Source organism: Salvelinus sp. IW2-2015, linkage group LG20 (assembly GCF_002910315.2).
Source record: "Salvelinus sp. IW2-2015 linkage group LG20, ASM291031v2, whole genome shotgun sequence".
In the NCBI taxonomy this organism is placed as follows: Eukaryota; Metazoa; Chordata; class Actinopteri; order Salmoniformes; family Salmonidae; genus Salvelinus; species Salvelinus sp. IW2-2015.
The window spans coordinates 30,408,235-30,436,019 of record NC_036860.1 but is presented as its reverse complement, the minus strand read 5'-3'; the positions used below and the strand labels follow the sequence as shown (position 1 = coordinate 30,436,019).

The 27,785-nt window shown below is 41.9% G+C and overlaps 2 protein-coding genes across 4 annotated transcripts in view; both read right to left on the bottom strand.

Moving 5' to 3' along the window:
• Positions 1 to 6,161, bottom strand: part of LOC111980334 (14-3-3 protein epsilon) — a 36,606-nt gene extending 30,445 nt beyond the window's left edge. For 2 of the 3 annotated variants that reach the window (XM_024011059.2, XM_024011058.2), the window contains exon 1: positions 5,936 to 6,161. Coding sequence is in view for 2 of the 3 variants with exons in the window: in XM_024011058.2 (XP_023866826.1) it covers positions 5,936 to 5,999 (64 nt within the window). In the remaining variant the exon portion in view is untranslated. The remainder of the gene's footprint in view (positions 1 to 5,935) is intronic. The other variant, XM_024011057.2, reaches the window with a different exon arrangement.
• Positions 6,162 to 13,489: 7,328 nt separating this feature from the next.
• LOC111981973 (adapter molecule crk) lies at positions 13,490 to 22,343 on the bottom strand. The gene is made up of 3 exons (XM_024013480.2): positions 21,801 to 22,343; positions 15,789 to 16,405; positions 13,490 to 14,706 (listed from the first exon to the last, which is right to left on the bottom strand). Exons 1-3 carry the CDS (start codon positions 22,018 to 22,020, stop codon positions 14,572 to 14,574), a joined length of 972 nt encoding a protein of 323 aa, XP_023869248.1. The 5' UTR covers positions 22,021 to 22,343; the 3' UTR covers positions 13,490 to 14,571.
• Between the last annotated feature and the right edge of the window lie 5,442 nt (positions 22,344 to 27,785).

The window sequence follows — 27,785 nt, the reverse complement described above, 5'->3', positions numbered from 1 at the left end:
GCACTTTTATTTCCATGACTAATCTAAACTCATCATCATGGCTCTTGTCACTCTGCAACAGAGATATGTGAGCAATATGTTTGGAACATTGAATCTCAAAATCACAGTATCGAATTGTGATACATATAGAATCTCAATACATATCAGCACCTAAGTACAGCTATAATATCGTATGGTCCCTGGCAATTCTCAGCTCTATTCAAGATCCACATCAAAACACTCATCAAAGAAAGATGGTGGTATGCTACAGGGAAGGCTTCCAAAAGGAATTCAGAAGGCTCCACTCAAAAAGAAGCTTGAAGGATCACTTCAGCATAATTGGGCACTAACAGGCATCAATGACAGGGAGCCCTAATGTGTAGCGACATCCACTGAGGAAAGAGTCATTGCAATCATAGAAATTATAATGGCGCCAGGGGGATGTCTGCCGTTTTACAGGCTCCTAACCAACTGTGCTATTTTGTGTGCTATTTCGCATTGTTTGTAACTTATTTAATGTTGCTGATACTGTCTCGTTGACCGAAAAGAGCTTCTGGATATCACAACAGCGATTACTCACCTCGAACTGGACAAAAACATATATTTAATGAGTTTGACGCAAATTATATAGTGCTGCTCCAAGAACAGGCCCAAATACAGGGGGCGGAGATCGGGGTGCCTTGTGAGAATTCATCAGTGAGTGGGTAACCCGCCTCTACCATCCGTTCTATTGGCCAACACGTAATCACTGGAGAGTAAACTGGATGATCTCTGTTTGAGACTATCCTAACCAACAGGACATTAAAAATGGTAATATCTTATGTTTCAGAGTCGTGGCTGAACGACGACACGGATAATATGCAGCTGGCTGGGTTTTCCGTGCATCGGCAGGACAGAACAGCTACGTCTGGTAAGACGGGGGGTGTGGGTTGTGTCTATTTGTCAATAACAGCTGGTGCGCAATGTCTAATTTTAAGAAGTCTTGAGGTTTTGCTCGACAGAGGTAGAGTACCTCATGATAAGCTGTAGACCACACTATTTACCAAGATAGTTTCATATTTTTCGTAGCTGTCTATTTACCACCACAAACCGATGCTGGCACAAGCTATATGAGGCCATATGTAAAAAAGAAAATGCTCATCCCGAAGCGGTGCTCCTAGTGGCCGGGGACTTTAATGCAGGCAAATTTAAATCCTCTGTACCTCATTTCTACCAGCATGTTACGTGCAACCAGAGGAAAAAATGTATACATTTAAAAAATAAACACTCTAGACCACCTATATATACTCCACACACAGAGATGCATACAAATAACAATTTTATCCTCCTGATTCCTGCTTACAAGCAGAAAGTAAAGCAGGAAGTACCTGTGAACCGCTAAATACGGAAGCCCCTATCGAATTCACAGTGGGAAATGGGTTATGTTGCACTTCCTAAGGCTTCCACTAGATGTCAACCGTCTTTAGAACGTTGTTTCCGGCTTCTCATGTGAAGGGGGGCCGGATGGGAGCTGTTTGACTAAGGGGTCTGCCAGCAGCCTCGTTCTCAGTCACATGCATTTCACATGAGAGGTATCTCTCATTCCATTGCTTTTCTACAGACAATGGAATTCTCCAGTTGGAACATTATTGAACATTTAAGATAAAAACATCCTAAAGATTGATTCTATACTTAGTTTGACAAGTTTCTTAGACCTGTAATATAACTTTTTGAACTTTTCGTCCGACTGGACCTGAATGCGCTTTTGGATTTGTTTACCAAACGCCCTAACAAAAGAAGCTATTTTGACATAAATGGACATAAATGATGGACATTATCGAACAAAACAAACATTTATTGTGGAACTGCGATTCCTGGGAGTGCATTCTGATGAAGATCATCAAAGGTAAGTGAATATTTATAATGCTATTATGACTAATGTTGACTGTGCAACATAGCAGATATTTATTTTAGCTGGTTTGGGCTCTGAGCGCCGTTCTCAGATTATGCTTTTTGAAATCTGACACAGCGGTTGCATTAAGGAGAAGTGTATCTAAAGTTCCATGCATAACACTTGAATTTATCAACATTTATAATGAGTATTTCTGTGAATTCATGTGGCTCTCTGCAAAATCATAGCATGTTTTTGAACTACTGAACATAACACACCAATGTAAAATGAGATTTTTGGATATAAATATGCACTTTATCGAACAAATCATACATGTATTGTGTAACATGAAGTCCTATGAGTGTCATCTGATGAAGATCATCAAAGGTTAGTGATTAATTTTATCTCTATTTGTGCTTTCTGTGACTCCTCTCTTTGGCGGGAAAAATGGCTGGGTTTTTCTGTGACTTGGTGGTGACCTAACATAATAGTTTGTGGAGCTTTCGCTGTAAAGCATTTTTGAAATCAGACACTGTGGCTGGATTAACGAGAATAGTATCTTTAAAATGGTGCCTAATACTTGTATGTTTGAGAAATTTGATTTATGAGATTTCTATTGTTTTGTATTTGGTGCCCTGCAATTACATTGGCTGTTGGCGGAACCCCAGTCCTAGACAGGTTAAACTAGACATCGGGCCAATGCCGATAAGTTCACCAATATATTGTGCATCCCTAGTTGTTACAGGTTTCAAGCTTATGGGCATGTGGCAGCACTGTGTAGGAAAGAGGTTCCTATGTGTGAGAAGTGTGCAGAAAAACATGACACAAAGGAATGAGTAGCATTGGGAAAGGAAGCGGTATGTGTTAATTGTAGGGGTGCCCATGGGGCTTCGGATCAGAAATGTCCAGTGCGAGAGAGGCAGGTTGAGGTAACCAAGGGTTAGAGTAGTGCAGAGTGTGTCATATGCTGAGGCAGTGAAGAAAGTAATGGGTCAAGGGGGAGGGATCCTGAGAGGATTTGTGAGTAGTAGATCTGTACCAATATGGAGGGATAAGGCCAATGATATATGCAGTGTTGCCATGTATGCAATTTTCCAACTTAATGACTGACTGTCAGGCAGTGAGAAAGGCTGTTGCTGAGTGAGTGGTGGGGAGGGCCGGAGGGATGTGTGTGTTGAGAAAGCACTACAGTTATTGGCTGAGGCACGTGAGCGAGAAAGCAGCTAGCACGTGCACACGTTTTGACAACTTACCAGTTGTAGGTAGGCTATTTAGATTGTCATTATGGAGACAGCTATTTTCAAACCTTTTTCCATAAAACATTAATACTCTAGAACTGATGCACATCAAGAAATAATGACGACAAAGCACTGGAAAATGACTTTGGGCGCATTATATAAATCTACTCTGAGGTGGTTTAAACTGCATTCTAATGTTGACTGCTTAAAGAAAACGGTATCAAACAAAGTGCTTTTTGCATGCTCAGTTCTTGGGTCTCGGGGAGGACCGAGTAGAAATTTTAAATGGAAGTTACGGAGCACCCTCGCATGGTTCTTTTTATGGGGGAAAAGTCCTAAATTAAAAACTGACAGGCAGTGTGTGTGTGGAGAATTATACCTTTGCCTTTGTTGGCCATCAAACAGCCAATTAATGTATATGCCATTGTAGGCTACCATTTGATACAATAAATATGTTGAAATTATGATATCACTGGAGTCATTGCAAATCATTTTGCCTATAACTTCAGTTTGCTGTAGCCTTGTGTTATTATGAACGCATTAGATTGACAGTAAAAGTAGTCAGATTAGGCTACAGATAAAACAAATGTAAAAAATAAACACTGGCTATTGTTGACAAGCATTTTCAGTTCATTAAGATATTATTAATATTTAATTCAGTGATTGAAATTATGACCCCTTCCTCAGTAGCCTATTCCAGCAGGCTATTGGGGAAACAAGCACTTATTGCGAAATGGCCTCGCTATTCATGTTGAACAAATGTGTCTGTTAATTTGAACTAAGAAAGCGGCTGAATTGTTCAGTTTACATCTTGCCTATATCTTGTCTAGGCTACTGTAGACTGTCTGAAATGAGAACATATCAGGGTCTATAGGCTACCTGCCTTTATCTAAGCAAAATACAGCAACATTTTATTTGAATCATAAACCCAGATTTGAGTCTGAAGCCTATGCCTATTGAAATGACAAGTCAATCTCCCAAATGGGCCATTTATAACATTTGTAGTCTTAACATCAGCACAACTGCCAGAAAGTAGCCTAACATTAGATTTTTTTTAATGTAAATCCTAGTGTTTCTTGCTCAGAGATTGAGATCTTCTGTCCAACATTCATCACTCAAACTCTCCTGTCAGATGTATCTATTGTTATGCAAATGCACACAAGCAATTTACTTACAATTATAAACCTGGTTCGGGCCCCGAATGCTGATTGGCTGAAAGCCGTGCTATATCAGACCATATACCACGGGTATGACAAAACAACTTTTTACTGTTCTAATTACGTTGGTAACCAGTTTATAATAGCAATAAAGCACCCCGGGGGTTTGTGGTATATGGCTAATATACCCACACCTAACGGCTGTATCCAGGCACCCCGCATTGCATTGTGGTTATTGGCCATTGGCCACTGTGGTATATTGGCCATATACCATACCCCCGTGTGCCGTATTACTTAATCATAGAGGTCAAGCGAGTTAAATCCACATCCATTGATGGAAAATGATCTGGCAAGTTAAATAAGGCCGACTTATCAGTTCTCATGTCACATTCAAATTCCTTAATTCCATGTCATAGCTTGCAATAATTATTTTAAAGAAACCTACATTTTGCTTCTAACGTCGTTACATGTTACAATGATATTCCTTATTAATTTGCTGGATAACTTACGGAAAATGGTTTATTGTATAGATATGGCAACTCCTCACTTGCTGTGGGAAAAAAATGGGGCTCGTTTTCAAGCCTTTGGTGCAGGTTTTGAGTGGCCATTGTGCCAGAAATGTTAACTTGACCTGGCAACCCTGGATATATGCTTCAGTAAGATTGGCTTTGTTCATAGCAATGGTTATCAACAGTACTGCAGGGATGGAACACAAATCGCAGAAAATAGAGGTTGTGGTGGCAGATGCAGAGAAGTATTTGGGTGTACGATATTTGACGTCAGAAGAGTTACCGGGTATGTTGAGTGGTGGTGTCCCGTCCTTTAAGCCTGAGGTAGGACTAGACCGATTTAAATAGTGGAGTAGGGTGGTGGGTTTTTAATTCGTGTAGGGTTATAATAGGGAAAACAAATACCGTACTTTTCCCAAGCAAAGTATAAGAGGGTTCTATTCCAGTCTAATTGGTGGCAATAATGCAACATTTCTGGGTGCCGTTAAACCTCATCTAAGTAACTTGTACTTTCCTTGAAAAACAGTTGGCAAAACTGCAGTCGCTAGCAAAGTATACTAACGTTAGCTAACTAGGCTACGAAGCCGCTATTTCTAGTGTAACAGCATTACTGTCAAAATAGCTAGTTAGTTCATCAAATAACCTAATTATTTTAGTGAACAAATGGTTAGGTAACCTTAACCATTCCCCATGACACGGTAGTTATTATTGCAATTTGTAAACCATTGTTAACCGCTATTTTACCACAGATTTTAACTCACGTTCGTTAGTTGTCATGCTCTCTTGTTAATTAACTAGCGTTAGCTAGTTACAGTAACGTTAACGTTAGTATATCCATTGAGAACTAACAACGAAGTCGGAACAGGACCACCAGCAGAAACAACCAACGGCTTTCAAGATAACATCGGCTGAATATCACCCATGCCCATGCAAACACTGAATAGCCTAAAACCCAGTAATACACGTGTATCGCTTGATACCTTTGTTCAGTCAAACCACTAACGTTAAAATGACTGTAACTAATTAGGAAACCCTATCTTCTCCGCCATTTTGTCCCTACTACGATCTCTTAGTAGCTAGTCCATCTTCAAACCACCTCACCCGCTCCTGGAAGCCCCCCGTTAGAGGGAGACAAGCGAATGAGGGGCATACTCCGCATTGACAGTAAATTTTAGCCCTTACCATCGTATCTTTCGGCTTGTTCGGCGAGTTTGGCCTGGTATACTAAGTGTTCTCGATCTGCCATGGTGTTCGAGGTCGGGCTGTCGATGATGTGCGGCCTGAAGGAGAGGCTCGACCGTGGGTCTGTCTCAGACGGCGGTTCCTGGTGGAGCAGCAGCTCAGCGTCCCCACTCTCTAACTACCGGTAGCACTGGTTTAAAGATGGCGTCCAAACTCAATCCGGGAAATTGACGCAATCCACGCCAACACCACATCCCCGCTCTTCACTTTTCTTTCTCACACACTCCCGTGCAAGCTATTGGCCACCAACCCATTTCATCTCATATATTTATGGTGTGATTATATGTCAACCAAAAATCTATTGAAAGACAATGTGTATGTCAACCAAAAATCGATTGAAATACAATGTGAAACACAAGCCAGTATTAAAAAGATTCAGTTAAATATAATCCACTCGGCATGACCAGACTCCATAAAGTAGTGTGCATATAATAATGGTGGTTCACACATCAGGGCCACATATTTACATTTTAGTATATGGCTCTGGTTCACAACTCCTTATCATTACCTGAGTCAATACCGTTATTATAATCCTGTGACTCCGGAGTGGCGCAGCGGTCTAAGACACTGCATCTCAGTGCTTGAAGCGTCACTAAAGACACCCTGATTCGATTGCAGGCTGTATCACAACTGGCTGTGATTGGAAGTCCAATAGGGCAGTGCACAATTGGTCCAGCGTCGTCCGGGTTTGGCTGGTGTAGGCCGTAACTAAGAATTTGTTCTTAACTGACTTGCCTAGTTAAATAAAGGTTAAGTACAAAAATATAAGTGATTTTAATAACCTCTTCTCACCAGCCATGTGAGCCATGGGTCTGTCATAATCGCAGGTCGGCTGTATGCATTGTTAGCTTTCAAACTCTAGGTGGCATTCTGCTTTCCCCCTACAGTTCTCAGCCATGACTTCTCCACGACTGCCTCATGTGAACTACAATCCCGACGCTTTATTTAACGTTTAGAAAAGTTAATAATCATTGCTTGCGATACACCTTTCGCAACATACATCCCTTATCTTTTGCACAGATCCATACAACTATGGGTGCCTCCATCTGATAAAAATACACTTCCCCGAGTTGCACTTACACAAAGGTGTTCGGGGGAGCTTGCTAGATAACTAATTAGCACAGGTGGTCGCCTCGTCTTGTCTGTTTTCCGTAAACAAGCGCTGTAACATGTAGATATGGTGGTGTGGGAACACTAACCTTATCAAGGTGTGTATAAAAAATTGTATCTCACTGATATGAAAGATAAGGTCCTTATGCTTCCAAAACCATACAGCAAGCGATGCATGGTAATGTTCAGACCGAGCGTCTGGGATCTTAAAACTTCTTAGGGATAGCCCCCTTTTCTTTTCTTTTTTTCCGCCTAAATGACATACCCAAATCTAACTGCTTGTAGCTCAGGCCCTGAAGCAAGGATATGGATATTCTTGGTACCATTTGTCTTGGTACATTTTAAAGTTTGTGGAAATGTGAATTTAATGTAGGATAATATAACACAATAGATCTGGTAGAAGAAAATAAAAAATAAAAACCCAACCAGTCATTTTCTACCACCATCTCTGAAATGCAAAAGAAAGCTCATAGTTCTAGCCATCACTATGGTTGTAATTCCGATAGTGTCCACAAGATGGCGGCAGTGTATGTGCAAAGTTTCAGATGGATAACTTGAAGTATGACTGATCTACAAGACTTTTAGTGTGAAGTCCCCAGTTACATTTGGGCAAATCGTAAAGGAGACATTCGCATTCATATTCCATTTTTTCTGCAAGAATATTGTCAAATCTGTATACTTGGACTTTGATTTAGCTTTCCAAGTATTAGTAGCCATATTATAAGTTCAACAGTTGCAAAACAACCAGTTTTCATAACTTCATAACTCTGAATATCCTTATAATTTTTGTCCAAAATGAAAAGGCATGCTGTCTACAAGGTTAGTAGCTACATTTTATGACATGTACATGGTTTTCGGATACTCCCGTAAAGCCCAGGTCATTGGCTATCTAGCTAGCTTTGTTTGACCCCGATTGGTGCTTATTTGACAAAGATACAGTCGTTCAAGTGATGGCCGCCCGCGTCATCGGCGTGCCATGAAGGTGTCGCTCTCTGACCAAATATGGTGTCCTATAGGATATACTACACCCCTATTGAAATCGTGAAGTCTTGTTACCTTCTAGGATCTCTGAGGAATAGATACGAACTTGATTTGACTGTTTAGGGTGAGATTTTCAGATTCCTTTCTTTGCAAATTGAACGAGTGGAAATACAAAACGATCGTGCATGCTATATGGACCACTTTAGGATATGAAAAATTATTTTATCTAACAAAACGACACTTCATGTTATCTCTGGGAATTTAAGCTTTCGGTCGATATAAGACACTTATACGTACCTCCATTGTTGTTTCTCTAAAATCTGCGATCTTGACATAAGGCGCTGCATGATTTACAACTGTCCCGTTGATGGGACGCCGATCCTTAATTAAAACTCCCCTTACAGAAGACGCCTTCATCCAATGACTCTTATGTGTAATGTAATGCCATGGAACAGTCATGATCAAGGGCTAGCTAACTTTCAGTGTGTATTGTATCACTTCACTTTCGATTTGTGACAGTCAGCGGAGACATAGGCTATAAGTGACAAAAAAAATGCCCAAAATGTAAGAATGCCTGTATTTGTATTTATTATGGATCCCCATTAGCTGCTGCACTCTTCCTAGGGTCCAGCAAAATTAAGGCAGTTTATACAATTTTAAAAACATTACAATACATTCACAGATTTCACAACACACTGTGTTCCCTCAGGCCCCTACTCCACCACTACCACATATCTACAGGACTAAATCCATGTGTATGTTATCGTGTGTGTATGCATGTGTCTGTGCCAATGTTTGTGTTGCTTCACAGTCCTGTCATGCGTTGGATGGAGATAAACACAAATTAAGACATAGCAAATTGACACAATTGTAATAGGTTTTTATTTACTAAGGATATTAACACATTACATGCTACAGAAAATAAAAGGTAAAATGTGAACTCCAAATAATAGTGTTATATCACAATGGAACATCTTAAAATCAATTATTTATATTTTCACCCACTCCTGTCCTCTTCAAAAGAAAAGGGATGGCACGAAAGGAAAATTGTAATTGGGATCGGGCAATTTCATGTAATGGAATTACGCTGAGATTTCACTTTAAAAATGTATACCAAACAAAAAAACATTAATTTCAAAGTTTAACCATACAACCTCTATGCACAATGACTACTTATACATTTTTACAAAAAATATTTACAGGAAGAACTGTGCAGATAGTTTTTCCAGGAAATGTTATTTTTTTGTTTGTAATTTACTGTTCAAATTAGTCATTGTGCATAGTTGTATGGTTTTTTATTAAACTTTTAAATAAATGTTTTTTGTTTGGCATATTTTTTTTATTTTTTTTAAACCAGAGTCTCAGCGTAATTCAGTTTCTGTGGAATTACCTGGTACAAAAATACAGGAGAATGAAAACAGTTTGGCATGAATGATGATGAGGCATAAAAAAAACTATCATCAGTAACAGAGGCAATATAAGAGATAAGGTGCAGAAAAGGGATTCAACGTTGAAAAATGTTTGTGAAAGGACACCATTTTAAAATCACTCATTAAAATCCAAGTATTCGTTGGTCCAAGGGCGAAAGTTGCTTCACCTGACTGGCCTATACTCCACTAGACAAAACGGTATCATATGATCATGGCCCTCTATGAAATGGAGACAGTCTCTTCTCTTCAAGGCAAGCCTGAGATGGTTGGATGACAGATGGGTGTCACTGGATGCAACATGCAAGTACAACAGACACAACAGGACCTGGCTCAACTGGCAACACATTGCAGAATGGTGTTGGTGGGAAATGTTCAAGAACATTTGAGCAATGTTAACCAAACAAAGTACAACAACTTCTTACACTATGAACATAATGGTAAAATACATACCCATCAGTGCCATACCAGAGGACAACATTAAAGAGCCAAAGACCAACAGAAAGCACATCAATTATTTGTTTCCTTTCAAGAAATCCAAACAGTATTGACAACAGAGTTCAAGAAAACTAGAAAGGGAAAATGAGAGGTGCCAGGTGCATGTCCACATACCCTTCCCAATCTGCAGTATTGACTTAAACAAATAATTCAAAGTTATGCAATAGGGGAACTCTGTCAGGCAGTTTAATGTCCTATTTTCAGTTTGAGTTTGTCATTCATTTATTTGTGTAAATCTTTCTCTGTCATTGCTAAATACAGATTGCATAATTTCTAATTCATTAAAACATATAGAAATATTATTTAACAGGGGCAACACGAGTCTGGTTGTGGTCTGGTTCAGTAGGGAGAAAACAAAACAGTGAAACTGGGAGGTAGCCTACTACCTGAACTTGACCAGTAAGAACAATTTTTTTTACCCCCTTCGCAAAACATTTTGCTACTTTGTACCCTACTGAACACAACCCTGGTGCTTTCTGTAGTGTGTCATAGTTCAATCATCCTCTTGCCGTACTACTCCTCCCATCACTGAACTATGTTTATATCACATACAGATAAACCATTCAAACTTTTACAGACACATTTTAACGGTTCATTGTCTCATAAATACAATGATGCTGCAGTCAACACAAAGTTATGCAGGTTGCCCTCAGTGCTGCCTTCAATAGAGCAACGGTAGTGTCTTTGTAAACTTTAACATAGAAAACATCTACATAGGGCTTGTAATTAATATTCTCACTCTTAGTATTATTAAAAAGCCTTGCAGCTTCATAGACATTGACTTGGAAGGAACGTAAGTTCTTACACTGTTGGGAAAGATAAGAAACTATGCACATTTACACAATAATACCACAGGGTATAGTTGAGGGAGTAAGGAGTGTTTGGACTATAATTGTTCGGTTGGCAAAAAAACAACCCCAAAAAATAAGGAAATAAAATCTACCAACATTTCCACAAAAATACAGATGAACTGAGCCTGGCACTTCAGGTCATGTTATTTTCCTATTTCGGAAAGACAATTAACATCAATTAAAACAATTCAGATGAGGTAGAAAGGACAAAATAAACAGACCCTCCCCAAATGACGACGATTGGCCTAAAACACTCACATGTGCCTACGATTGGTCAATACACCCACCCATGTTACTATGATCGATCAGTGGCTATGTGCCTTTCACCCACACAGTCCTTTAGCAATGTAGTGTAGTCATCCTATGAGGACGTTTAGCATACTGCGGTGTATCTGGCACGTCAGTGGCTGGATGTGTCATAACTGTGCCCAGAGGGTAGGTACTGGATGAGAGGATGATACATTGGCACTAAGGGAGACACTAGGGAAATGAACGTGGTCATGTTCAGTCGGGAGGAAAGGTTTCGAAACGGGGAGGTACTATCCAAACCTGTCCGATAAGAAACATTCAATATTGTTTTCTGTTGCATAACCTTTTAAAACACTTTCAACATTGTGCCCTACTGAATACAACCCAGACCGAACTAAGAGCTCCAAGTTGAAACGTAGCTGACAGAAACAATGAATTCAGTCAACTTAAAAACGCGTATGTATATTTACTGTGTGTTTGCTACGACCACGTGGGAGGGAAACTAGGGGAGACACCAAAGGATTAAGGCTGCGGCTTTCTGTCGAGTGTGACAATGTGAAGTTCTGCATCACAGTGCTGGGGACTAAGTCTGCATCATTTCAAATGTGACGTTAACAGGTTCCATCTGCCAAAAGTCCTTTATGTACACTGAAACATAACTGTACTCTGTAGGTGCCTCTAGTGTCTTTAGCATAGGGGAGGTCCGGGAGGAAATGGATCACACCATGTAACAAATGAATGAGACAGGTGGAGGAGACTGACAGGATGGGAGAGGAGGGGACTGTGCAAATCAAAGTAAGAGGAGAGAGGGCAGTGTTGGTATATTTACACTTTTCTGTCATTGTCTGGCCATTGTATACCCTCCTTATATGACCATTTCTCAAAACAATGAGGTGGACTGGACGAAGGCCCGATACCTGACAGTCCTAAGGAATGTCTCCACTTCCTCCCCAGACACAGTCATCATAGTGTTTCAGATAGACACATAACAGTGACCACACAAAGCGTGAGGGTCTGTTCACACATAGGGCAACGAAAAAACAAAACATTTAACATAATATTTAGCATGTAATGATATATATACAGTACCAGTCAAAAGTATTTTACTATTTTCTACATTGTAGAATAATAGTCTAGACATCAAAACTATAAAATAACACATATGGAATCATGTAGTAACCAAAACAGTCGTTAACAAATCAAAATATATTTTATATTCGAGATTCTTCAAAGTAGCCACCTTTTGCCTTGATGACAGCTTTGCACACTCTTGGCATTCTCTCAACCAGCTTCATGAGGCAGTCACTGGGTGCATTTCAATTAACAGGTGTGCCCTCTTAAAGTTAATATGTGGAATTTCTTTCCTTCTTAATGCGTTTGAGCCAATCAGTTGTGTTGTAACAAGGTAGGGTTGGTATACAGAAGATAGCCCTATTTCATAAAAGACCAAGTCCATATTATGGCAAGAACAGCTCAAATAAGCAAAGAGAAACTACAGTCCATCATTAATTTAAGACATGAAGGTCAGTCAATCCGGAAAATTTCAAGAACTTAGAAAGTTTCAAATGCAGTCGCAAAAACGTCGTCTTGTTGAGACGCAGAGAAGGTGAACAGATGATGTCTGCATGTGTGGTTCCACCGTGAAGCATGGAGGAGGAGCTGTGATGGTGTGGGGGTGCTTTGCTGGTGGACCTGTCTGTGATTTATTTAGGATTCAAGGCACACTTAACCAGCATGGCTACCACAGCATTCTACAGCGAAACCCATCCCACCTGGTTTACGCTTTGTGGGACTATCGTTTGTTTATCAACAGGACAATGACCCAACACACCTCCAGGCTGTGTAAGGGCAATTTGACCAATAAGGAGAGTGATGGAGTGCTGCATCAGATGACCTAGCCTCCACAATCACCCAACCTCAACCAATTGAGATGGTTTGGGATGAGTTGAACCGCAGAGTGAAGGAAAAGCAGCCAAAAAGTGCTCAGCATATGTGGGAACTCCTTCAAGACTGTTGGAAAAGCATTCCAGGTGAAGCTGGTTGAGAGAATGCCAAGAGTGTACAAAGCTGTCATGGCAAAGGGTGGCTACTTTGAAGAATCTCAAATATATTTTATTTAACACGTTTTGGTTACTACATGATTCTATGTGTTATTTCATAGTTTTTGATGTCTTCACTATTATTCTACAATGTAGAAAATAGTAAAAAAATAAAGAAACTCTTGAATGAGTAGGTGTGTCCAAACTTTTGACTTGTAACTATATATATATATATATATATATATATATATATATATATATATATATATATATATATATATTATATATATATATATATATAACTGCCCAAAAAAAGGAAACGCCAATAGTGTCTTAATAGGGCGTTGTGCCACCATGAGCCAGAACAGCCTCAATGTGCCTTGCTATAGATTATGCAAGTTTCAGGATGGAACTCTATTGGAGGGATGCGACACCATTCCATGAGAAATTCCATAATTTGGTGTTTTTTGGTGGTCTCAAGCGCCACTCCAGAATCTTGCATAAGTGTACAATAGGGTTGAGATCTCGTGACAGATGGCCACGTCATATGGTTTACATCGTTTTCATGCTCATCGAACCATTAAGTGACCATTAATGCCCTGTGGATGGAGGCATTGTCATCCTATGGGGGCATAGCCATGTTAGCCAAAATAATGGGCAACTGGGCCTGCCCAGCATTTTTATACATGACCCTAAGCATGTTGGGATGTTAATTGCTTAGGAACCGCACCTGTGTGAAAGCACCTGCTTTCAATATACTTTGTATCCATCATTTACTCAATTGTTTCCTTTCTTTTGGCAGTTGCTGTACCTGTCATAATTCTATCATAATATTTTTCATTTCAGTACAAAAAGAGGACTTGGGGGTTTGTAGTGTGGGGTTTGTAGCAGAGAGGGGCTGGGTTAGAGCCCCTGTGGTGAGTAGTGGAGTGTGCTGTGGTAACTCGTGCTGTCAAGTGCAGCAATGGTCGGTTTCAGTCGCAGTGAGCATCTGTCTCCACAAGAGGGAGTCAAAATTAGGAGTCAGGGTGGCTACTATTCTCACTGCCAAGTTCACAGTCCGTTACTACAAAAGGGTGATCAATGAGTCTGTGAGAGACGCCACATATACACAAGTATCTGAATTGTGAGTGTGTATGTATGCGTGTAGAGGAGGATTTCGTGGATAACATGGGAGAGGGGTCATAAACGCTGCTGTGTGTCGTGTATCAGGACTTCAATACTGGGGTGGAAGTGTAAACTCTATTCTGTGTGTGTATGTGAAGGGAGGGGAGTGTACTCCAGCCCCATTGGCAACAACAGCTGCTGAGTTGCAACTCCTGACCACTGTAGTCCGTATAGCCTGTGTGCTCTTTCTATCATTTGTGAGAAACGATCACAGAGGGATTTTGTGAAGTGAGGAGTGAGACTAAGTGTGTCTCTCAGCTCTCATCCTCAGGGTGTTGGTGGTCCAGAAGCCGGACGTGCGTGAAGGGAAAGTGGCCATGCTTGCCCTTGCACTCGCCCTCCCACTGGCCGTTCACGTTGATCTTGGTCACTTTTACCATGTCTCCGACCTGCAGAAACACACACAGGTTAGAATATAGAGATAGATTGGAAATAAACAACACCTTCAGGGGTCTGTAACGTGTGGCTCTTATAAAGCCCCTATCGGGCTCAATGGTGATCTATAATTAGTCATTTAAAGCAGCCTAATCAATCAACTATAATAGCAGAAGAATGAACACATCAAATCAGCTCTACTCACACTTGAACAACCACATGAAAATGATTTAATAATTTGGCTACACCCCGTACTATTCAACAAAATTCTGTTTTGTTTCATTTGAAATGCGGCCAGGTGCACCAACATCCAAGGTTTTTGTGGGGGGAAACGTTTCAAAATGTGTAGGAACAAAGCCTCCTCCTGTCAACCCGACCCCAGCCTTTGCCTGACATGCACAGTAGCTAAACTCTTTATTTCGTTTCTCTAACCCAGGTCAGTTTCCACTTCAAATACACTCAGGGATGGGATTGACCCAAACCCTGTAAACGAATTAATAAGCTACAAAGCAGCACAGTCCTACTAAGCCTGTGTTACACACTACACCCATGCCCCATCTATAATCTCCATGTTGCTTCACTTTCTGCAGTGCAAATACATGGGTGCATCCCAAATGGCACCCTGGCCTATTCCTTACGTAGTGCGGAACTTTTAACCAAAAGCAGTGCACTACATAGGGATTAGGGTGCCATTTGGGATTTAGCCCATGTTCCTCTCATGACATACAGTATACCAGTGGGCGTGTTTCTTCACAGGAACGCTCTTTACCAACAGTGAGATTGGACACATGAGCTGCAAGACATGAACTGTGAGGCAACCTTTGCTCAGGAATTGCCATTTGTACTGTACGACGCAACAACAAAAACAAAAATATGTCATTGTGTGTATTTGCACGTGCGTATGTTCGAGTGTGCCTGCCTGCGTTTGCATTATTATGCTTACAGGCAAGAGTAAGCAATTGCAGCAGCACCCTGACTCTCGGAGCAGAGAAAAGATATAGGCACATGACATGAAACAGAAAAGAGGGAGAGAGCGCCATAGACGGGTGGAGAACAGGGGGACAGAGGAAGGCGAAGAAAGGGGGCGAACCAATACCTCCAAGGCGAGGGCCGTCTTGTCATAGGCGTTGGGCACCCTCTTCTGAATGGCACGGGCGTAGACAGGCCCATTCTGCAGGTTGGGCAGGGGTGTATTACCCACGGGCTGGGCATACTGGCCTGGCTCCCCCAGAGGCGGGGGCAGCTGGGGAGCTGCTCCGTCGGTAGTGCTGCCTCCAACACCTGCCGGTACTCCGCCTACTCCTCCTGCCCCGCCAGGCCTCCCTGCCGCCGGAGCCACCAAGGAGTTGGGCGAGGCAGGCCGGTACTTCTCCACGTAGGGCACGGGAATCATGCCGACACGGCCCTCTTGGTTGGCCGCGTTCCACCACTGCTCCTCAGGCTTCTCCAGCACGCGCAGCACGTCACCCTTGCGGAAGGGCAGGTCCTCCTCGTCGTTGCCAGGGAAGTCGAAGAGGGCGCGAACAAACTCTGCCTCCTGCAGGGCGCCGCCCGATGCAGCGGCGGCACAGCTCACGAAGCCCGCATGCTTGGCCTTGCTGATGGGCTCGATCAGCGTGGTGGTGTCCAGGTAGTGGATCTTGTAGAACTCCAGCAGGGCGGGTAGGGCGTCAAACTCCTGATCCCCGATGCGGAACCGCGGGGGGGCCAGACCTGGCGGGCGTTGGCAGGGGGAGAGGATGGAGCAGTTTATTATGTCATACCATTACCACGGCTGATCTAACAACGCATGGTGGACCAATGGGTGGATTTTCCCTTCTGCCTCAATGGCAGTGTTGTACTAAATGAAGGTCTGACACTGAAGCAATTAATTTTGTTGAAATTGTTTATGTAAAAGCTGATGTTGGCTTAGGTCTCATGCTTTTATAGAGTTATCCCAAGCTGAGGTGACCTAGGCTCCTGCTGTTGCCTGGCCTTTTCTGGAGAAAACCACTCTCCTGGAACTCGGAGATTACTGAAAGAGCCTCACAGCTAAAAAAAAAGATTCTGACAATGGAGCCCTAACAAAAAATGTGTCTCAAGTCAAGGAGTTAGCTGAAATAGTATTTAAGTCTTCCACGGCTTCACATACAGCATGCATACGCTCCCAGTCACAATTGTTTTGCAAGCTTATTAAGAAAAACAAATCTGGTCGTCGTCATAATAAATTTCAATGCCACCCACAGTATCTGGGTCTAAGACAACACAGGCCTACTCATTCAATAGTTTGATTCAATTTCAAAGCATAGCTAATCGTCACACCATTGTCTTCCGATAGGTGCCGTCATTTTAACGTGATACGCAGTTGCCATCTGTATTACAAATCGTGGAACTAATCTCTAAAAATCGTGATTTTGCTCATCCGCTTACACTAGTTCCTAAATCACTCCACTATGATACACTGGGCTAGCTACTACGGCAAACCATGCTCGACGAGCTGTGCAAACTTGCTCCAGTTAGAAGCTTACTTCTAGCTTGTTTGAATGGCCATTGTGGTAGCTCATTTGCAAGCTTGCTGATTAAGTTGTATGGCACTAAAGTTATGGGACGGTTCTCAGAAATCACATGTATCTGACAGCGGGTACTGTGCCTCGCTACTTTAACATTTGGCCAGCGCCATAACATCGCAGCTTGAGCAGTGCACTAGTCACGGCAGAAGAGAAACTGCATTATCATGAAAACATGAACTGTGCTATTAGCTGGAATTTCACTACAGTGGATAGCTACAGCGCCTTCAGAAAGTATTCACAACTCTGACTTTTTCCCACGTTGTTGTGTTACAGCCTTTTGTCACTGTCAAAGTGGAATTACTCCACAATACTAAACTAATTGACAAAGTGAAAAGGAAGACTGTACAGAACAAAAATATCCCAAAACATGCATCCTGTTTGCAACAAGGCACTAAAGTAATACTGCAATAAATGTGGCAAAGCAAAATACTTTTTGTCCTGAATACAGAGTTATGTTTAGGGCAAATCCAATACAACACATTACTGAGTACCACTCTCTATGGTTTCCGAGCTCGTTACAGGTGCACCTCAGCCACGCTCAAGGTACTAAACGATATCATAACCGCCATCGATAAAAGACAGTACTGTGCAGCCGTCTTCATTGACCTAGCCAAGGCTTTCGACTCTGTCATTCACTGTATTCTTATCAGCAGACTCAATAGCCTTGGATTCTCAAATGACTGGCTCGCCTGGTTCACCAACTACTTCGCAGACGGAGTCCAGTGTGTCAAATCGGAGGGCCTGTTGTCCGGACCTCTGGCAGTCTCTATTGGGGTACCACAGGGTTAAATTCTTGGGCCGACTCTTTTCTCTGTATATATCAGTGATGTTGCTCTTGCTGCGGGTGATTCCCTGATCCACCTCTACGCAGATGACACCACTCTGTATAAATCTGGCCCTTCTGTGGACACTGTGTTAAGTAACCTCCAAATGAGCTTCGATGCCATACAACACTCCTTCCGTGGCCTCCAACTGCTCTTAAACGCTAGTAAAACCAAATGCATGCTTTTCAACCGTTCGCTGCCCGCCCCCGCCCGCCCGACTATCATCACTACCCTGGACGGTTCTGACCTAGAATATGTGGACAACTACAAATACCTAGGTGTCTGGCTAGATTGTAAACTCTCCTTCCAGACTCATATTAAACATCTCCAATCCAAAATCAAATCTAGAATCGGCTTTCTATTTCGCAACAAAGCATCCATCACTCACGCCGCCAAACTTACCCTAGTAAAACTGACTATCCTACTGATCCTCAACTTCGGCGATGTCATCTACAAAATAGCTTATAATACTCTACTCAGCAAATTGGATGCAGTCTATCACAGTGCCATCCGTTTTGTTATCAAAGCCCCTTATACCACCCACAACTGCAACCTGTATGCTCTAGTCGGCTGGCCCTCGCTACATATTTGTCGCCAGACCCAATGGCTCCAGGTCATCTATAAGTCTATGCTAGGTAAAGCTCCGCCTTATCTCAGCTCACTGGTCACGATAACAACACCCACCCGTAGCACGCGCTCCAGCAGGTATATCTCACTGGTCATCCCCAAAGCCAACACCTGCTTTGGCCGCCTTTCCTTACAGTTCTCTGCTGCCAGTGACTGGAACGAATTGCAACAATCGCTGAAGCTGGAGACTTATATTTCCCTCACTAACTTTAAACATCAGCTATCTGAGCACCTAACCGATCGCTGCAGCTGTACATAGTCCATCTGTAAATAGCCCACCCAATCTACCTACCTCATCCCCATATTGTTTTTATTTACTTTTCTGCTCTTTTGCACACTAGTATCTCTACTTGCACATCATCATCTGCTCATTTATCACTCCAGTGTTAATCTGCTAAATTGTAATTACTTCGCTACTATGGCCTATTTATCGCCTACCTCCTCACGCCATTTGCACACACTGAATATAGACTTTCTTTTTTTCTATTGTGTTATTGACTGTACGCTTGTTTATTCCATGTGTAACTCTGTGTTGTTGTTTGTGTTGCACTGCTTTGCTTTATCTTGGCCAGGTCGCAGTTGTAAATGAGAACTTGTTCTCAACTAGCTTACCTGATTAAATAATGGTGAAATATATATATTTTTTTTTTAAATAAATATTTTCAAGCACGGTGATGGCTGCATCATGTTATGGATATGCTTGTAATCATCAAGGACTGGGGAGTTAAATCTATGGCAAGAATTGAAAATGGTTGTCTAGCATTGATCAACAACCAAATTGACTGAGCTTCAAGAATTTTGAAAATAATAATGGGCAAATATTGTATAATCCAGGTGTGAAAAGCTCTTAGGGATTTACCGAGAAAGCCTGACAGCTGTAATCGCTGCCAATGGTGGTGAAAACTTGAGTAAATTAGCTTTTTATTTATTTAATTTTCAATACATTTGGTAAAATTTCTAAAAACATGTTTTCACTGTCCTTATGGGGTAATGTGTGATGGGCGAGAAATAATATTTAATCCATTTTGAATTCAGGCTGTAGCACAACAAAATGTGTAATAAGGCAAAGGGTATGAATACTTTCTTAAGGCACTGTAGGCTAGAGGGAGTATTCAGCATGGAGTGTGTGAACTGGCGTCGTTAGCATCCCTTTCGTTTCATATGGATTGATGAGGTTGATTCAGATAGCTAGCACAATAGCTTCTAGCTAATTTTCGTGCACATTTCAAAATGCTCAAATACTGGTCCAACAACCACTAAACTCCTTAGAGGTAAAATCAAGTAGTTAAGACTTGCTCAGGAATAAAATGTCAAATTAGCTATGGATTTATCGTTTTTGGTAGGATTAATTCAGACAAATGCTCAAAAACGCACAAAAAGCTTTTTTCTTATTTTGTGCAGAAATGTATTTACTTCCCTGTTAGTGAACATTTCTCCTTTGTCAAGATAATCAATCTACCTGATAGGTGTGGCATATCAAGAAGCTGATTATACAGCATTATACATTACACAGGTGCACCTTGTGCTGGGGACAAAAGGCCACTAAAATGTGCAGCACAACAGAATGCCACAGATGTCTCAAGTTGAGGGCACATGCAATTGACATGCTGACTGCAGGAATGTCCACCAGAGCTGTTGCCAGATAATTTTATGTTCATTTATCTACCATAAGTCGCCTCCGTCGTTTTAGAGAATTTGGCAGTACGTCCAACCTGCCTCACAACCGCAAAACACATGTAACCATGCCAGCCCAGGACCTCCACTTCAAGCTTCTTCACCTACGGGATCGTCTGAGACCAGCCACCTGCACAGCTGATGAAACTGAGGAGTATTTCTGTCTGTAATATAGCCCTTTAGTGGGTAAAAACTCATTCTGATTGGCTGGGCCTGGCTTCCTAATGGCTGCGCCCATGCCCAGTCATGTGTACTCCATAGATTAGGCCCTAATTAATTTATTTCAATTGACTGATTTCCTTATATGAACTGTACCTCAGTAAAATCATTGAAATTGTAGCATGTTACGTTTATATTTTGGTTTAGTATAGCTACGTGGTTAGCTTCGCTTGGTAACAGCAGAGAATTCCCTCTTGGATCAAGAGACTTGCTGTCTAATATTGGTTTTCTGCATGTAGCATTTTTTAGTTACTTGTATAACTTTGAGCTGGGATGTCTGTCCTGCAAATACTTTAGGTCAGAGACTGTATAAAATGTTCTCAATGCCCTCGTTAGCATTTAGTTAGCATTCTCTATGGAATTGTACATGTACTTGTTAGCATTGCTAACCTTCGGATTACAAAGGCTCAGTGGGGTTTGAAAATAGCGCCCCTTGTGMTCGGTATGAAGGTATAACAATCTGGATATCGCCAAAGCTTTATCACATCAGTGTTTGTAAGTTATCAGAGATATCAGGCGCATGTCGAGATGGGATGCGCTCATTTCAAAGTTGCATATTCGAGTCGCATCTGGGAGACTTTTTGCATTCAGCTAACCCTAACCATAAACATAATTCTTATATGCTACATGAATTATTCTAACCTGCTGCGTAAAGTCACTTCTGATATTGGCAGCATCACATCTGTCAAAAACACAGATCAGTGCAGATGGTCGTTACGATATCAAAATGAAGTAACAAATAAGAACTGAGCCTGTGTAAAAAATACATAAAAAAACAGGGCAGGAACACAGGCATTCCACACACACCATTCGGAATAGTCATCCTCCAATTGTGACAGCCTGTCCATTCATTCACAGGATCAGCCCAGCCCAGCCCAACCCACCCCTTTCACTCCGTCTACCAGGTTCTTACTAAACAGAAAGTACCTAAAACTCCAGCTGACAAAACTAAACAGACCTTTGAAAACCCACTATTACAGTTTTTTTTAAACAGCCACCACCAGTCATATATACTGTATGTAGTTCACTAAGCACACGCTAACTACATGACCGCCACAGCTAACGACGTAACGTTAGGGTTGTTCCGTTGCAACATAATAATACAGTATATTCAGTCCTTAGCTAAACAAATAGCTACTGTCTTTGGTTTAGCTTAACTAACTAGCTATGTCTGTCTGGTGTAACGTTCGTTAGCTGGCTAGCTCGCTATCTTACCTGATCCAGATTGCCGGTTGTTGCTGATGCTGTTAATTATATAATGTGAGACTTTTGAGTTTTCTGAGACGGATAGCACGTAGTCCCCAGGACTGGTAATCGAGTCCCTGACTAGGAACACGCCATGTCTCTGACCCTGCAAGAGAGAAACCGCCTCCTGTCGGCTCAACCTTCCCCAGTACCAGCTAGCACGGTCCTCGGCATCAAAATTCCCGGCCATGGCTCCAAATCCACTCCGAGGATCCAAGGCCTTCCCCTTGCCTCTCCCTATTCGAAATCGGGATTCAACTCATACAAAAACTTTGGTTCACTAAGGAACACGCTCCGGGAAAAAAACATGGCATCGATACCGCTTTAAACCGTTACATCTATGTACATTTCACCGACTCCCACGAAACAATACAGTTAACCCCTTAATTAAGAATTAAATGTGGCAACCAGAAATCTATAATTTATTTGTCAAGGCGTTTTAAAATAAATCTCTTAAGTAATTTGCAATATAAAACTCAGAGGCTGAAATGGCGGATCTTTGGGGAAAGATTGACCTCATCCACCGGATGTAATGAGGTGTAGCTAGTCATGATGGAGCATGTCATGATGGGCATCACATCCATCCATTTTGAGAAGGTCGAGAAATAATGTTGATTAATAAATTATCAAAAGTTCACCTCTGACTTCAACTCATCTGGTTGCTTGTTCAATATAAGAATACCTGGTTATGTAGCCTGGACCGCAGAATTTTGTTCTTGATGAATATAAGTAAAGTGTATGCAGCTTCAACAATTTGACACTAGATGTCACTCAAATGCCACTTAATTGTACTTTCATTTGACATTTTTTAGTAAGTCATTCATCTTAAATTAGCTAGGTGGGACAAACACATATCTCAGTCATAGTAAGTACATTTTTCCTCAAAAAGTACTTAGCAAAGTCAGTGCTAGAGGGGAAACGACTCAAGTGCGAGTGTTAGTTCATGCTGTGGGATTATTTAAGGTATTCTTTGAAGAGGTACGGTGTTTTTGGAATGGAATAAATGGAACAGAGTCAAACATGTGGTTTCCATATGTTTGATGTGTTTGATACCTTTCCAGTTATTCCATCCAAGCCATTATAGCACCTCCCACCAGAACCGAAACCTCGTATGGTAAAAGTTGAATACCCTTGTTGTAAAGCATGAACCTGCAGGATAAAGTCACTGCTTTGATGTTTTCAGAGAATGACAGGATGTTGTCTAGGGTCACGCCAAGGTTTATATACTCTGGGAGGGTGACACCGTGGAGTTGTCAACCGTGATGTAGAGGTCTTGGAGCGGGCAGGCCTTCCCCGGGAGTTAGAGCAGCTCCGTCTTGTCGAGGTTGAGCTTGAGGTGGTGGGCCGACAACCAAGCTGAGATATCTGCCAGGCACGCAAAGATGCGTCGCCACCTGGGTGTCAGAAGGGGGAAAGGAGAAAAGTAGTTGAGTGTCATCCACATAGCAATGATAGGAGAGACCATGTGAGGATATGATGGCGCCTAGTGACTTGGTTTATAGAGCGAAGAGGAGAGGGCCTAGAACCAAGCCCTGGGGGACACCAGTAGCGAGAGTACGTGGTGCACACACAGATCCTCTCCACATCACCTGGTAGGAGTGGCCTGCCAGGTGGGATGCAATCAAAGAGTGTGCAGAGCCGGAGACGCCCAGCCCTGAGAGGGTTGATAGGAGGATCTGATTGTTCACGGTGTCGAAGGCAGCGTATAGAGGAGAGCGAGTCAGCTTTGGCAGTGCGGAGAGCCTCCGTGACAGAGGAGAGCAGTCTTAGTTGAGTGACCTATCTTGAAGCCTAGGGAAGATGTAAGGGGGAATCAAAATCTTGCAGCCAGATACTGAAAAGTTTTTTTTAAAGTTACCTACTAGGTTACTTATGTCATGTACTAGGTAGTTATGTCATGTTACTTGTGTAATGTCATAAGGGCATTAATTAATGATATTCTACACATTGCTCTGAGTCTATGACATCAGACTCTCTCCACTGCCATCTCAATGGACAAAAAATGTGATGTCTCAATGCCTAGAAAAGAGATGAACTAGTTATTTTGAGGTAACATGGTGACACTTATGACAACATTCTGGCGCACATTTAAACTTCCACAAACTTTCCTGTGTTTTTAATATATTTTTTAACGATATCATAAGTAGAAAATCATGATCTGTCCCGTCTATAAACTATCTTGCTAATTTATTTGTATATTTTCCAAGTAGAACAAAAGCTATTGAAACTTGCTGGATTTTATAGGCTGGTTTCACAGACACAGATTAAGCTTTGTCCAGGGCCCGTATCCACAAAGAGTGGAAACTCTCAGAGTAGGAATGCTGATCAAGGGTCTGTCCATATAACCTTATTCATAATAATAATAATAATAACATTTCTATAGCGCTCTGCATAAGATCTCAAAGCGCTTCAAGAGCAAAAAACAAACAAGCAATATATCATGACAGGTCAACCAATAGAGGCAGAGTCTTTGAAAGCTGCATCCTCTGAAGATGGGGAGGGTCAGGTCATGGCTTGAGCAGAGAGAGCTGGTCAGAGGATGGTAAATGGTGGTGATGGAGTCTGCTGATGATGTTGTAGAGGGCAAGTCTAGGAACCAACGTGAGTCTTAGAGCCACTGGACTTCTCGTCTTCCATTCTGTGTAGCACCCACTTGGGTGATGCCTTAGCAGCTCTGGGCGCCAGAAAACTCACCACACCAAGTTCAGAATCGTAGGCAGTCATCCTCACTACCAGCCAGAGGCCGGTAGTGAGGCAGAGGCCGCAGAGGCCTCAGCACTGCTGTATTCCTCTCTCTCCCATTCCTCTCATGTTTCAGCCGACTCCTCAAATGATGTTCTCAGAAGATCAGGAATTGGCAGCCAGGTGAAACAAAAAAAGATTGTACTGTGTCCAGTTGCATTTTTTCAAACAAAAACATTAGCCAGCTAGCTAGCCATGACAAAAGTGTTAACCTGTTAGTCAATCTGAAAATCTGTGGCTCAAAAACATCAGATATATGCTATAAAAACTCAAAGTTAAACAGACCTGCTGTTTAACAGCAGAAGCGGTAGAGATACTCTCAATGATCGGCTATGAAAAGCCAACTGACATTTACTTCTGAGGTGCTGACCTGTTGCACCCTCGACAACTACTGTGATTATTATTATTTGACCATGCTGGTTATTTATGAACATTTGAACATCTTGGCCATGTTCTGTTATAATCTCCACCCAGCACAGCCAGATGAGGACTGGCCACCCCTCATAGCCTGGTTCCTCTCTAGGTTTCTTCCTAGGTTTTTGCCTTTCTAAGGAGTTTTTCCTTGCCACCGTGCTTATACACCTGCATTGCTTGCTGTTTGGGGTTTTAGGCTGGGTTTCTGTACAGCACTTTGAGATATCAGCTGATCTAAGAAGGGCTATATAAATACATTTGATTTGAAATTGATTTGAATGTTATCAAAAACAAAAAAGCTGATTGAAAATCAGCAATTAAAAACACCTACAAAATAACTAAATGTGTACACATTAACATGAGCTCTTTGCTTATGCTAATACTATGGCGCCATGCAAACTATAGAACAGTTATTATTATCTAAAAGGTTAAACTGATTTTAGATCAGCATTCCTACTCTTAGATGCTTTGTAGATACAGACCAGGATTAAAAAACCTTCTCAATGGAGATTCTCCATTAAAAGTTTTGTAATCCAGAGCTGTGTTCGAATACCCATACTAACATACTGTATACTACATAGTATGTAGTATATACTCATTAAGTATGTACTATTAGTTCATTTTAGTATACTGTAAACAAACAGTATCCTTTCAGTTGAGCATACTAGCTCTTTGCCAGTCTACCGGAACTTGATGCTGTTGCGATGCTGTTGCTATGCAACCTCTTGCTAGCTACTTAGCATAACAAATTACAAAATGGTGTTCTTAAATTCAATCTGAAGTGCCAAATTCCGCTCGGAACTTCAGACCCAGCTAGCACAGTGGATCTAGGCCGATTCCGGCTGAGAGTTGGGGCACTAGGCTGAGAGTCAGACTCGGCCGAAGTCATGTGGCCCTTCGACAGTATTACTTATGGCTAGGATGCGGGGATTGGGCTCTGGCTGATTCCTGTGTGAGTTATCTGCCCAAACTGTATTACTTGAGGCTCGGGACGATTGGGACTACTCTCTGGCAGATGATTACACGGGCTGCTTTATATACAGTGGGGAGAACAAGTATTTGATACACTGCCGATTTTGCAGGTTTTCCTACTTACAAAGCATGTAGAGGTCTGTAATTTTTATCATAGGTACACTTCAACTGTGAGAGACGAATCTAAAACAAAAATCCAGAAAATCACATGGATGATTTTTAAGTAATTAATTTGCATTTATTGCATGACATAAGTATTTGATCACCTACCAACCAGTAAGAATTCCGGCTCTCACAGACCTGTTAGTTTTTCTTTAAGAAGCCCTCCTGTTCTTCACTCATTACCTGTATTAACTGCACCTGTTTGAACTCGTTACCTGTATAAAAGACACCTGTCCACACACTCAATCAAACAGACTCCAACCTCTCCACAATGGCCAAGACAGAGAGCTGTGAAGGATATCAGGGATACAATTGTAGACCTGCACAAGGCTGGGATGGGCTACAGGACAATAGGCAAGCAGCTTGGTGAGAAGGCAACAACTGTTGGCGCAATTATTAGAAAATGGAAGAAGTTCAAGATGACGGTCAATCACCCCCCGGTCTGGGGCTCCATGCAAGATCTCACCTCGTGGGGCATCAATGATCATGAGGAAGGTGAGGGATCAGCCCAGAACTACACGGCAGGACCTGGTCAATGACCTGAAGAGAGCTGGGACCACAGTCTCAAAGAAAACCATTAGTAACACACCTGCCGTCATGGATTAAAATCCTGCAGCGCACGCAAGGTCCCCGGCCCGTCTGAAGTTTGCCAATGACCATCTGGATGATCCAGAGGAGGAATGGGAGAAGGTCATGTGGTCTGATGAGACAAAATAGAGTTTTTGTTCTAAACTCCACTCGCCGTGTTTGGAGGAAGAAGAAGGATGAGTACAACCCCAAGAACACCATCCCAATGTGAAGCATGGAGGTGGAAACATCATTCTTTGGGGATGCTTTTCTGCAAAGAGGGACGGACGAATGCACCGTATTGAGGGGAGGATGGATGGGGCCATGTATCGCGAGATCTTGGCCAACAACCTCCTTCCCTCAGTAAGAGCATTGAAGATGGGTCGTGCTGGTTCTTCCAGCATGACAACGACCCGAAACACACAGCCAGGGCAACTAAGGAGTGGCTCCGTAAGAAGCATCTCAAGGTCCTGGAGTGGCCTAGCCAGTCTCCAGACCTGAACCCAATAGAAAATCTTTGGAGGGAGCTGAAAGTCCGTATTGCCCAGGGACAGCCCCGAAACCTGAAGGATCTGGAGAAGTCTGTATGGAGGAGTGGGCCAAAATCCCTGCTGCAGTGTGTGCAAACCTGGTCAAGAACTACAGGAAACGTATGATCTCTGTAATTGCACACAAAGGTTTCTGTACCAAATATTAAGTTCTGCTTTTCTGATGTATCAAATACTTATGTCATGCAATAAAATGCAAATTATTTACTTAAAAATCATACAATGTGATTTTCTGGATTTTTGTTTTAGATTCCGTCTCTCACAGTTGAAGTGTACCTATGATAAAAATTACAGACCTCTATATGCTTTGTAAGTAGGAAAACTTGCAAAATCGGCAGTGTATCAAATACTTGTTCTCCCCACTGTAATTAACATTCCATTATTTATTTTTCAATGTAATTTGATCAACAAAATACAATTAACATTTAAATGAAATTCTTTAAGAGTCCTGTGTAGTATTTTGATACTACATGCAAGCCAATTGATAAGCATCAAAAACTTTGTGGATGGAGCCTCCCGAGTGGCGCAGCAATCTAAGACACTCCAATGC